The 14,235-nt window shown below is 40.1% G+C and overlaps 1 protein-coding gene across 1 annotated transcript in view; it reads left to right on the top strand.

The window, feature by feature from the left end:
- Positions 1–10,995: 10,995 nt before the first annotated feature.
- Positions 10,996–14,235, top strand: part of PLMT (phospholipid N-methyltransferase) — an 85,612-nt gene continuing 82,372 nt past the window's right edge. Inside the window, exon 1 of the mRNA XM_089439907.1 lies at positions 10,996–11,364. Within this exon, the coding sequence (XP_089296033.1) occupies positions 11,114–11,364 (251 nt within the window). The 5' untranslated portion in view covers positions 10,996–11,113. The remainder of the gene's footprint in view (positions 11,365–14,235) is intronic.

Raw genomic sequence — 14,235 nt, forward strand, 5'->3', positions numbered from 1 at the left:
ACCTCTGCTCATGTTTTAAACATATTGTTATAACACCCATATATCATATAGTATATGGATATAACCATAATATGGTGTTCGTTTAAACCAACCATATGTTATAACCAACTTGACGCAACCATATCACCATGCCCTCATTGAATTGTTGACTAATGAATAATATGCGTTCATGTGGCTTGTTGTCAGCGGGTGATCATGCAGAGGCCCCATTGGTGGTTGGGTGGAGGTCCCAAGGTCAAACCCGTGGGCCTTTTCCATTTACACTTTGGTTGTAACAAAGCTTCAAATATAGAATTATGTCATTCATTCGACAAATGAGTTTTTGGCTCATTGGTAGGGCATTGGGAGACCTCCAACCTCGTGGACTCCAACTGACTTGGTCTTTACACTCTTTCTTGTCAGCATTTGGGTGCCATCTGGCACCATACAATTAGGCCACATGGTGAATCGTCGTTGGTCCATGACTCTGTCCAGTGAATGCCACATCACTTGCACATTCAATGCCACTGCAATGCCACATCATCATACGACTTGTTATTTGGGATGCCACGTGGCAACCTATGAGAGTGTCATGTGGCACTTTGTGGGTCCCACTTGAACACCCTTTTTTTAATTGTTTATTGAAAACTTAAAATGGCCATAACTTTGTCATATGGTTGCCTTTTGAGATGATGTTCACACCATTGGAAAGCTCTCATCGAGCTCTTCGATTTGGTGCCATTTTTGCTAAGATCTGAGGACTTAGAATTTTGAGCCTTTTGGATCCTTCTAGAACAATCCTCCCAACCGAAGGAATTTGGGACCCCAAAAGTTACATACAAATATTATACATGTTTTCTCTTATTTACAATACAACCCATACCTTTCACTACCTCGAAAAAAAGGCTAAAAATATCACTATGTTGCATACTTAAGCAATGTTATAGCATTCATCATTCTCACAAACAAATTTTCCCATCTATTGGGTCATCAAAAGCAACATGTGATTTAAATAGTATCCACTCTCAATTACTTAAAAAGGCTACCCATCTCCATGTGATTTACAGCGGTGGCCACTCTCAACTACTTAAAAAGGCTACCCTTCTCTTACCTAACTAGGCTAAGGGGGTTTCCTCCTATAGATGTTTTTCTTCTTGAGCAGCTTCATGGAGGGTTACAATGTGCTCCACTTTTTAATCTGTTGGTTCTTTTACAAGGGTTGTTTTTTCCATAGGTGCTTTCATAGGCTTTTGGTCCTTCTTTGCACATAGTTCTATATGGATCTTTTAATAGGTAGCTCTCTGATGTCCACCCTTGTTGCAATGGTTGCAATGTTTTTTCTTCGTCTAAGCTTTCTTGCATTTCTTTTTTCTCCTACTGTGGAGAAGGGTCTTCATGCCTTGGCTTCTTCCCGGATGACATAAATTTCTTGTACAAAGCCATTCTCTTCCAACACTTGGCAACAACATGGTTATTCAAACCACAAAATTTACATTGTTTTCTATGTCATAAGCTTTGCTTTACATTGCCAATTTTCTTGTAATCAAAAGGAACATTGGAATAGTTATACCTTGAATGGTTGTCTTTGGTGCAAATATGATGAGGAGAATTTCCCTTTGCTCATCCTTTAAAATGCTCACCTACATTTGGAGATGTATTGCAAACACGATCGTTGGAATGGTGTGATACACTCTCAGCTTGCACTGATTCAAACTCGTTGCTTGAAGACTCTCTTGTTTTGGTGTCTTTGGAGTTTCTTTCAAAGGTGGTCTTGGAGGATGCTCCATCTTCCTCTCTGCCATAGCCTAGTCCTTCATATCGAGGTAGTTCCAACACTTGGATGAGATTCAAAATGCCTTACTCATTAACTCCCATGCCTTTTCCTTCATATCTCATTTTTTTCATTAGCTTCAAGTTAATGCCTATACTTTGCTTTTCGAAAGCACCAAAACCATCATCATCATGGGAATATGAAACTAAAGAATCACTAACATTGTTTACCTCAATTGTTGATTCTAGATCAGGTGAGGATGGCTTTTCTAAGTCTTCATTACACTACAAAATTACCAAGGCCTCTTCTACAACTTGTAGTTGAAGTTGCAATCTCTGCTACTCCTCTTTTGCTTCTTGTAGCAGTATTATCAACTCAACGTTCTCTGTTTGAATGCTCTGGTTGATTTTCGTAAGTTCTTTGAGCCATGCATTCTCCGATGTTCTTCACATCTCTGATTCAATACCTACAATTTATGTCAGACCTGCTCTGATACCAACATGATCCAAGAACTTTACTTTGATGACTTTAAAACAAATTGCATAAAGAGCATGAAAAAACCATAAATGCAACATACATGAAGAATCAAACACATGAATGCATGACAATAGAGATAATTGCACTTGAATTTGATAACGGAGGTTACCCAGTGTGGGCTATGTCTCTAGGCTCTGCTCAACTGCGTAACCACTTCATGAGTTGCTCTTCAATAAGGCTCTTCTTTGTCAATACAAGGACTGAACTCTCACTTCAAGTGGCAATGTCTCTCCTACAAAGAGACATTCTCCTTTGACAATACAAAAGGAATGAATTCTCACAAACAAGTGGCATAAATTGTTCTCCCTTCAAAGGGGTTAAACTCTTTCACATAAAGTGGCATAATTGTTTTCCCTTTTCCAAGTTAAATTGGTTGGATTCTCACAAAAAGTGGCCAAGATCCTTTTTGAATATGTTGTTCATACTCGAGCATATCTACAAATGCATGTTCCATTTTACAAATATCGAAAGAGGCAAATCAACAATAAATGGGACTTACATTGGTTTCTATGCCCAAAAACTCCACTGGATGCTCAAAACGCATTGAACATAGTACCAACAAGTTTGTTTTATCATTTTGCAACTTTCGACAATAAACACAATCAACTTCTAAAAAGAGCATCTCTATCTCGAAATACATGCCAAGCATTAATGACAAATGTGGGCTTCTGCCCTAAGCCCTCAAAAATCCAAATTTTTCTACACCATTGGACTCGTCTCAAAAATCACGAATAATGACTATAAACACCATAGTTTTATGTCATTGTTACTTTTGGACCTTTGTGGGCTCCAATACCTTGGACATCGTGCTACACATACTACTCTCTCTTCATTAATTGTAGGTTGTCTTGAAACTCATGCTTGGAATTGGGTGCACTCGGATCTCCCTTGTGGACACCCTTAGTTGAATGAGCATGTTAAATATTTAACATTGATAGAATTTACAAAGTCCATTGCCATATTAATTTAAATGGGACACATTAAAGTTTGACCATATTATATATATGGCATGTTGTTTTTAACCACAATACATTTATGGAAAATATTATAACCGTAATACTCCTTTGCCCACGTTCTAACCATATTGTTATAACTCCCATATATCATATGGTATATGTATATAACAATAATATGGTGTTCGTTTAAACCAACCATATGATACCAATCCAACACAATCATATTACCATGTCCTTGTGCAATTATTGACCAATGAATAATATGTGCTCATGTGGCTTGTTGTTGGCAGGTGGTCTTGTGAATGCCCCGCTAGTGGTTGGGCGAAGGTCCCGGGGTCAAGCCCACGGGCTTTCCTCATTTACACTTCAGTTGTAACAAAGCTTCAAATATAGAATGCACCATTCATTCCACAAATAAGCTCGTGGCCCATTGGTAGGGTGTTTGGAAACCTTGTTAGAGGTTCAAACCTTGTGGACTCCAACCGACTTGGTCTTCACACTAATTTTTGCTAGCCTTGGGGTGCCATGTGGCACCATGTAATTAGGCCATGTGGCAGGCCCTCATTGGTCCATGACTCCGCCCAATGAATGCCATGTCACTCGCATATTTAGTGCCACTGCAATGCCACGCCAGCGTACAATCTGCTAATTGCACTACCACGTGGCATCCTGTGGAAGTGCCACATAGCACTCAGTGGGTCCCACTTGCACACCCTTTTTATTTGTTTAATGAAAACTTATGGCCATAAATTTGTCATATGGAGGCCTTTTGAGGTGTCGTTCGCATTGTTGGAAAGCTCTAGTCGAGATCTACGACTTGGTGGTATTTTTGTTGAGATTTGAGGACTTCGAATTTTGGTCCTTTTGGGATCCTCCTGGATGAGGCCCCACTTACCATGTCGTCCTAGTGAATGAATCTCGATGGGGTTTCCTTGGGCTCCAAATGAGTTCTATGGAGTAAAACCTTTTGGACACATGGATGACGATAAAGCTCTTAGCTTTCAACGACCTTGATTTATCCTTCTTACGCCCGTGGACATAAATCCTGGACATATGGCTTATAGGGCTTGAATCTTCATGTTCCTCTGGGCCCTAAACTTCTAGCCCCCATGACATAAGCATCTAGCTATATAGTGTGGACTTTTCCTACCCTCGATGCTTGGTCATGGCACTTGAACGCATGTTTTAACTATGTCTTAAACCTCTTCCTCTGAAATCTCTATATTTCCAGCCCCACACTTTGGTGATTGTTAATGCATGTATAAGGGAATTCACTTAGGCATTTGACACATAGTCTATAGATATACAACGGTATATGCATTCGCTTCCAGGTTATCCCTCCCGAGCTTGTACTACTTCGGCCCAAACTTAGCCTGCGAATGCATAACTAAACTAAATGTTCATATACTCATATATATGTATATATTCCAAGCTATCTCTCCTGAGCTCATGGGTAATTACCAACCCGATAGGCAAGACATTTTAATGTAGGTATTCATGTGACTAAAAAAGATTGATCTATCTCTTCGTACATAGGCCATTTAAACCAATTTGCAAGGTCGGGATGGATACATGAATAAACCATTCCTAAGAAAATATTCAAGGAACACTTCTATATAGGAAATCACATTCATTATTGCTAACTTGAACAATTCATCAACACAATGGCAATATGTCCAAACATTACAATGCAATTACTTAATCATTAATAAAGATTCCCATCTCTTCATGCTCAGGCAATCCTAGGTTATTTTTCAAGTTCATAAATATCCATAGGAAATGAACCATTCCTTAAAATCTCTACACACGATATTAATATTCCTTATTCACGCAGGAAAACAAAACTCCTCAACATTATCATGACCTTGTATCAGGACAATAAACAATGACATGATAATCACATGCACAATGGCATGATAATCAAATGCATAATGACATGATAATCACATGCACTTATAAGAGATATGGCAATTGAGATTGGGACCCTAATTATCCACCCAACCTTAGAAAACCAAGCCTTTCTCGCGGTAGTCACCCCCGAGCCATATTACAAAGCTTGAGCAGGAGTGCTTAACACTATTAATTTATGCTTCCAACTAAAACAGGGCCTCCAAAGGTAACCCACCTTTACCCACTAGCCAGTTAGATAACCATATGCATGGGGGCTTACTCCCCTCAATTGTTCTCAATAGTTATCCAAGAGTATAATTTCATTATTATATGGGAAGGTTGCTCAGTGGCAAGCTATTGATAAATCAATAGGTTCTTCATACCACAAGCTTCCTAGTGGTATTCCCGAGCCTCAAGCAAATCATTGCTCAATCTCAGTAACTTTAACTCAAACAAATTTTATCACATGAGTCCCTTATTCCATAGAGAATCACATCTCTAAGTCAGGAGAGTAATCTTATTATAACATGTGAAGGTTCTTTAATGGAAAACTACTAATCAATCAATATGTTCTTTAGAGCAAAGATTCCTAGTGATTTCTTCAGTCCATCGGCAAGCCACTCTTAGTGGTCTCTTCAGCCCTAGACAAGCCACTACTCGATTATAAGAGTAGGAGAGCTCAATATGCAAATATGGGAAGGTTCTTCGCTTGACAAGCTACCGATAAATTAGTAATTTATTCATACCGCAAGCTTCCTAGTGGTTCCCAAGGCAAGCCACACTAGGTGGTTTCTTCAATCCTCAGGCAATCATAGGAGGATGAGAGTTCAACATGGGAAGGTTCCTCAGTTGGACAAGTTACCCTGGAAGTAAAGAGATCACCTTATTAGGTATTTCTTTAGAGAGTGCAAGCACCAATGTTCCTAGCCCAAGGCCACACATGGTGTTTAATCAACCACCCCAAGTACCCAAGTATCTCTATCTCCTCACCAGTAGCTTCATCAATCCACAAACTTCCGAGTGGGTACTTCAGTCCAAGGAAAACAACTCTAGGTGACTTCATTAGTCCTTTGCAAGCCACTACTCTCTATCCTACACTAGCAAACTCTCTTGGCTTCTTTAGTTGGTTTGTTTTCAGTATGATCTCTTCCTCTTTGTTGAGTTTCCACTTCCTGTTTCCTTCCCTTCAATGAGGAATTTCTTGCTTTCTTTTCCCCTGTGCTGACTCTGCCCCTTATGAATGGAAGAATGAATGTTCCCTACAACCTCTCTGTGAACAAATAAATCTTAACAAGAGCCTCTCAACCTCCCTTTTCCTGTTGCAATTGTATTCTTGGTTGCATGTGGGCATGTATGTCCTATTTCCTATCCTTCTAGCTTGGCTACAATGGTTCTATCCATTTCGAGGGGTCTACATGGACCAACCACTTGACAACGCAACCCATTCTCTAATGGTTTTTCAAGGTCTTCTAATATGCTAATTGCTTCTTATGATTTCTTATATTAATCTTTACTGTATTCACATTCATCATAAAGTAATTACATCGAAGATCTCGATAGTGGAAAAAAAAATGCCAGTAGGATCATAAAGAGACAACCAAACAAGAGACACAAGTATTTTTCTATGGGAAAAAACCACATGGAGGAAAAACCCAACAAGGCTATAACACTTTGAAGTAGGTATGTCCAAATATTTTAAAATGTTTGCTTTAGATCAATGTCTAAGGCCTATCCTTATTAATTAAAACATTTTGACTCAGTGAAATTACATACAAATAAAAATTAAATTTAAAAAATAAAATCAATAATTATAATTATTGATTATTAACAATTAAACTAGCCTAGGTCCATATTAACTTTGGATCTATCAAGCTCTGGTAAGGATCAAATCTCTTGAGGTGCAAACCTTTCCTTAAGTTTTGCACTCAAAAAGGAGGTTTGCACCTCAAGAGATTTGATCCCTTTTAGCTCTTGATAGATCCAGAATTAAGATGGATCTAGACTGATTTCTATAGCCTTGAGTTTATAGGGAGTTGCGAAGCCCATGGTTATCCTTAGGAAGGTTGCTCAAGACCAAAATCCCTCAAGAGTTGGACAACCAGGCCGTAGAGACCCCAAAACCTTGTAAATACAAATGTTGATGTCTCAACAAAAAATTAAAATGGTATTTTTTTGAAGAAGTTTTTCATTGAAGAAGGATAGGCTTGGGACATTGATATGAAGAAAACATTTTAAAATCTCTGGACATACCACTTCAAGCTTAGTGACACCTCTCAAGGCTATAACACTTGTCTGAGCTACAATATTTAACGGGGTAGACATCTCCCATGGGGTCGTGTTGATTTGACTAGGGGTAAATGACCCATGATACTCACATTACCTACCCTAGGATGGAGTGATTTATATCTATTGATGTGCATGTGAGGAGACACTACATCAATATAACAAGCTCACAAACTTTTTTAGTGGAGGAGAAATTTCAGCTAAGGATAAATCTATTTTCAACTAAGGAGAATACCTCCCTTGCTAAGAGGGAGTGTTGATTTTTTGTAGCATCAAGAGGTATTCGAGTCACCATTAGATGCAAAATAAAATACAATTTTTTGGCTTTGACAAGTTGGCCAACTAGTGAAGGGATGTGTTCCTTAGGTTGTCACACTCATTTGACATGTATAAATAAGATGATGTGATGTCTCATTTGACCACCAAGCTAGAGAAATTCCTTCCATCTCTCTTCATCATTCTTTTATCTCTTGGATAACCACATGTGTGAACAAGAAGGATGAGTTTGACTGCAATAGATGACCAAGTTTGACAGAGCCGATTTGACTAGATTTGACTGTAGGGTGTTGACCAAATCTGACTGCTGAGTTGACCACAGGAGGGCCACACATGCGAACTGTTGACCACAAATTGTAGGGTTGACTGTAGTCGATCGTAGGGTGAAAGTTTGACCCAAAACGTGTTTGAACAGGCCAAGTTGACCAGTGTTGAATTCATGATTTTTGACTAGTTTGATCAACGTTGACCAACATATGTTTTGACCATGTTTGAATATTATTTGACTTGGATTATTGACATATATTTCTAAGAAAAATGATGATTTATAAACCTTGTCAAAGAATAATTTCTCCTAAGAAAAGTTGTTGGGTTTTCTCGCAAGGTTGGGTTTCCCAGGGTAAAATTATTCTCTATTGTGCATGGTTGCCTTTCTATGATCTTTACCATTTATGCTACACTTACTGTTGAGATTTTCTGAGAGTAATTGTTTAATGATAGCAGTGGCATTAAATTATGTATGAAAAAATAATCAGGAAGTAATTATTTGGAAGAAAATTGTATTATGTTGCACAATTTTAGAATTTCAACATCTCTTTCCTCCTTTAGGCTTTCGATTCTGATCCTTCCCCCTTCCATTCTCTACGATTCCTTCTCTCCTTCTTGGCTTCCCTCTGTCTCTCTTGTCTTTGGGCCTCCCATCTCCCTAGCCATGCCGCTTTTCCCTCCTCCCATCCGGCTTATGCTAATTTATGCTCAGGCTTCCTCGAGTTCTCTTTGTAAGCGTTCATTTTGGATTCTCTTGGTGGTTAGTATCTTGGGTCATAAAACCTTTCTTCCAGCTCCTCCTAATCTGAATTTCCAAGATTTCTTATTGGGAGGGTCCTACGATGGCTATGTCTTATTATCTAGCTCCCGAATGATGTGGCACCTATTGTTTCATCAAACTTACTTAGTCTATACAGACCTTTGTCTAGGATTTTCTATTGCTATGACTTTTCCCCCATACCTCATTAGAGAGTGAGAGTTCAGAGGGGTCTTGCCTATTACCAAGAGCGGACCCACAAGGGAAATACTTGCATGCACCATCATCTCGAAGACTTGGCATCATGTTATTGTGAACTCATGCCTAGAGATATTAAGGAATAACTCACACATGTTGAGGGGGAAGCTTCGTCATCGAGACATCCCCTCTCATGCACAAATGTTCTCACTGGAAGCGCATATTAGATACCAGACACTAGACACATGAGACACACGAGAGGCTGCTTCAACCAATATATGCAAATTGTTGATCTCTATTAGTAGATGAAGTTTCTACTAGGTCACACACTTTTGGACTCACACGAGCATCGAACAATTATTCTCCACTCCCTTTAGCATTTTCATTGGTATTTAAGGGATCTCGATTGAAGGATGAAGAGAATTGAACAACAACTTGGCATTCCTCCCTCAACGGGAAAACATCCGAAGACACTAAAGATCCCATCCTTATTGTAGCCTCACATTCAGATCACTCTAACTAGTTTTTTATATGTCCATGTTTCATGCTTCCTATGATGCAAAGGTTTTTTTGCAATGCCCTTAAGGACAATTTCTCAATTTTGTTAGGTTTACTATTGTCTCTCCTAGAATTCGTTTAGCTCTCTTTTCTTTACGAAGAGTCAATTTTTTGATCTGGTCAGATTTCCCTAGTGAGAGACTGACCATAATGTTTCAACTTATCTTGTATATTCCAATTTTGAAAGGTAATAAAATTTTCACCCAAAAAAATATCATTTCATGTTAAGGCAACATTTCTTCAATACTATAATGTAAAGACTTTGGTTTAGACTGAGGGTTGTCTTTCAACATAATAGAGGACTATATAAAGTGGTGGCTCAGATGCAAGAAAATAAACAAATTCCTCCCCCTCTCCATCATTTGGGGTATATGGCATGTAAGGAATATAACTATTTTTGAGGAAAAGAGATTGGACATAAATCACACCACATCTTGCATCAATCTTATCTATTTGGAATACTCTAAACAGTCAGAGAGGATCTTTGGCTCCCATAGATGTATTCCAGAGAGACCTTTACTGCCCACTCCTACATGACACTTTCATGGGGCTTCACAACATGGTAATTGTCGTTGTGACGCAGTGATTGAAATCAACAAAGACGAGGAATATTAGATCTATTGGAAGAAGCACAAACACAAAGGCAGAGGTGATCAACCTGTGGGAATTATTACAAAATACTAGGCGTCTCTAGATTGAAAATATAAATATCTTGGCGGACTCAAAGTGCATCATTGACTGGATCAATGACAGGGCTCACATAAACACTATGGACCTTGGAATTTGGATGCAATGCATTAAAGCCTTAAAACAAACTTTCAACAACATCAATTTCTCTCATGTGCACAGGGAATTCAACTCCATAGCGGATGAACTATTGAAAAAGGGACTATTGGCGGATTCATGATCCTTTTAGTTCTATCACTAGACAATGGAAGTCTAGCATTCTACAGGGGGAAGGTCTTTTGCCAATCAGATAAAGAGTATATGAGATTGCTCACATTCTATAATCTATAGCCGCACTTGTAGGAATTTTATCATAATACATATGTAGTTGATGATATAAAGCTAGTGCTTATCAATAGGATCTGAGTAGTATTGGAATCAATGAATAGCAAAAAGTTTTTCTGAAGTAATTTTCTCATTAGACTAATGTTCCTTGCCCTATGATGTATTTTGACTCATGCATATTTTGAACATGTACTGGTTTTTGTTGTTGCTGTTAATGAAATTTTAATGTTTTTTCTTTCTTGGAAAAATAATAATGTAAAATGCCTCTCAATTTAAATAATCCAATCAATTTTATTTTTATAAATATAAAAACAACATTTTTTTAATAAATAGTAGTATATTTATATTAATAAACTTTTAAATAATTATTAATAAATTCTGGAAAAAAATATTTAGAAATCTAATCAAGCTTACCTATGATAAAAGAAATTTTAATCAAATGAACTGTAAATGCAAAACTTTTAACTTTTCCCGCTTAAATTACTTAATAATCCTTGACAAGAATTTTCCATTTCTTTTCCGGTACGAAACTCTTTGAGAAGTTCACTCGGTGAAGTCCGTGAAAATATCTATATTCCAATGATAATCAAGCACTAGCACAGGGATGTTATAGAGACTTTCGAGCTAACAATGGGTGTCCATAGTCTCTTGGTCTGCGTTGCAGTCATACTCCCTTTCCCTTTCTATTGTTTTTTGTGGACATATCCTAGAAAATGGGTACAATGGTGTGGGGAGGGAGTAAACCCATCTCACCGAATGGCCCTAATCTCTCACATTTTGAAGCTGACACAGATCCTCGCCGTGCTTTCAGTCGCCCACTTTGTTTGGCCGCCATGGTACTCTCTGCTATTGATCATCGTGGGTCAGTACCTCAACTTCAAGTAAGTAAATTTAAAAATCATCCTCACTTGACTGCACCTTCAGTAGAGCTTTAGTTGTTTGTTCACCGATTTCATTTTTATGGCCTGAAATTGTTACGCCATTGATATGAAATGAATGTAGTTGATGCAGGTAGATATGGACATAATTGATATAGAATAATAATTTGGCTCAAAAACTTGCAACTGGTTAAGATTACTGTATAGGTTAAATTGTAATATCTCGTTCGATCTTAAAGTAGCTCACCGCCCAGTTTATGATACTGGTGAAAACTTATCAGTAAATTCTGAGCCATTTCTTCAAGAAATTTCTGTGAACTGTCTTTTTTTGGGTTCATATTCCCACTGTCCATCTAATTTTCATTATGTACAGTATTTATCTTGCTGCTGTCCTATCAGACGATCACATGAACCAAACAATTCCTTTCTACCCGGGAAGTCCCTGCTATGATTTTTTTTTTCTCAATTAGTCTACTCCTATATTCATACAAAAAAGTTACAGCGAGGCCACTGCCTCGAGAATTCATGCCATGAAGTTGGCATAGAGCAAAAAAAACTTGGCATCCTGACTGTGGAACCGGCAAAATGACTTACATCAGAGAAATTAGTTTCAAGGAACATTGAACATTCCAGAAAGACTCGAAAAACTGACCCATACAGCGATACCGGACTGAGTAAAACACTGCTGTTTCAAGGACCGATTTTTACATAAACAGAAACATAAACAGACCCCGACCTGTATCATAGACAAAAGCCTGAAACAGGCATGAACCCTGTGAATCGAAAAGGAGGTGAGCTTCGTCTTCGGAGGCAGAACCAAAAAACCAGAGGCGCTGACTGGTTCAATCTTCATCTGAGGTTGACGGTTGTTCCTCCAAAATTCGGCACCCAAATTGACCTGAGTCCATGGAGTCAGAAGAATGGACCGCAGAGCTTGAAGGCTCTCCTCTCGTAGGTTCGCTTGGGCCAACATTGGCTTCAAAGTGCGTAGTAGGCATGCCTCCGGTGACATGGCGCGGGGTGGCAATTTGACTTGCCAACCTCTGTTCTGCAGTAACCCCATGTTGAACTGCTCCCGAACCCGTGGTATTCTCACACCTTTCGATTGTCACAGAGATGATGAAGGAGGAATTTGCCAGGGAACAAGGAATGCGGAAGCGGGCTGTGGGATGCGCGTGATGCATACAGGCTTCGCCTCTAGCTTGCCCCCTTCCCCTGCCCCTGCCACTTCTGGTGGCTGGATAGACCGACGCATCCTCAGAGGGGTCCAGAGTGGTGGAGTGCTGGTTGGTGGCTCGACCACGTGAACCGCCGCGCCTGCTTACCATTCTCAGCCTTTCTCTTGGCATTTTTATGGGATGGGGACTGTTAAACGGAGGAGGGAAGGCGGAGAAACGACTGAGGGGCGTATGCACCGAGAGAGCCGAAGACTGAGCCCGATAAAAGCTGTAAGCATCAGGAACCGGAGCTGAATGGAGGCCGGAGATGGTAAAGGCGCATATAGCCCAGCAGAGACAGACCAACAGGGAAGAACTCTCAGCATGCACCAGAGCCGACGGGAAGCAGGTGGACGAGCTATCGCTCGGAGAGTCGCCCAGGACTGCAACCTTGATGGAGCCGAATGCATGCGTTGGAACAACAACAATGAGGATTAAACTGAGCGCCATCGTGCCTATAACCAGAAGCAGGGAAGGCAGTGTTAATGCTGCCATTAATGAATTTGTGCGAGGCCAGCTTTCCAGCCCATGACGCATACACCTGACGCAGTTGGGCTGCCACTTGCCCACCTTGCGCGCCTCCATCGTACCTCTATATCTATCAATCACCCGCATCCGGGAGCGAGTAGTCCTGTTGCACCAGAGAAGTGCATTCATGTTTGAGTTGTTCATCATCTGAGTCGCCGAGAGGTCCTGAGAAATATGGGATCTGCTGGTTTACCCCTTGATTGGCCAGTCTATCTGCTACTTTGTTGGCAGTGCGTCTTACATGCTTGAAGGTGATGCTTTGGGGGTTCCGGAGCCGTTCCTCCAGAAGTTCCAATCTGCTGAGCAGCCTCCAGCTAGAAGCTATCTTGGCTGCCGAGGTACCTGCTTGAATCCTGGTGGCCGCTGTTATTAGGATAAGGGAGTCTCCCTCTACCTCTAATGGGAAGAAGTTTTTTTGATCTGCAATGCAAATCCCTTTCCACAGTCCTTCCAATTCAGCAGCGTTGTTGGTGTCTTTGCCAATGGTTCCATAGTAGATATGCAGTGCTGCGCCCACATCGTTCCTGAAGACCCCCCAAAACCCGTCGGCCCAGGATTGCCCTTGGCTGCCCCATCAAAATTCAATTTGTATGAGTTGGATGCAGGAGGAGACCAAGTGAGAGGAGAGGCAGAACTGGTTGGAGGTCGAGCTTTAACATGGGCCAAAAAGGACAGGTCCAGATTCCAGGCGTTCATGATGAGGCGTTCCTGAGGTGATTCTGGCAGATCCGTGTCTTTCCAGTGTCTAATAGCTAGAGTTTCTTGGAGATTTTGCTTCAGAAGAAGCCACAGAGTATCAATTGGCCTGCTGATATTGTTGAAAATTCTGTTGTTCCTTTCCTTCCAGAGTATCCAGTAGAGAAAGCCTGGGATTAGGTTCCACAGAGAGTTTAGAAGAGGGCTTTGAAAAGGGTGCTTTGGCCATTTTCTAATGGTATCTGTTATATCTCCCATCCGTTTTCCTGATCTTCTATTGCATTGGTCAGTTTTCTCCCATAACTGAGTAGCTAGAGGACAAGTCTCCATGAGATGCATGATGGATTCAGAGTTGAGATTGCAGTTGGGACATCTCGATGGGCCAATGAATCCCCTTTTTTGCAGATTGTCCCAAGTGAGGATATGCCTCTTG

This window comes from Pinus tabuliformis, chromosome 9 (genome assembly GCF_031772625.1).
Source record: "Pinus tabuliformis cultivar Carrire ecotype Pingquan chromosome 9, CPIR1, whole genome shotgun sequence".
Lineage (NCBI taxonomy): Eukaryota > Viridiplantae > Streptophyta > Pinopsida > Pinales > Pinaceae > Pinus > Pinus tabuliformis.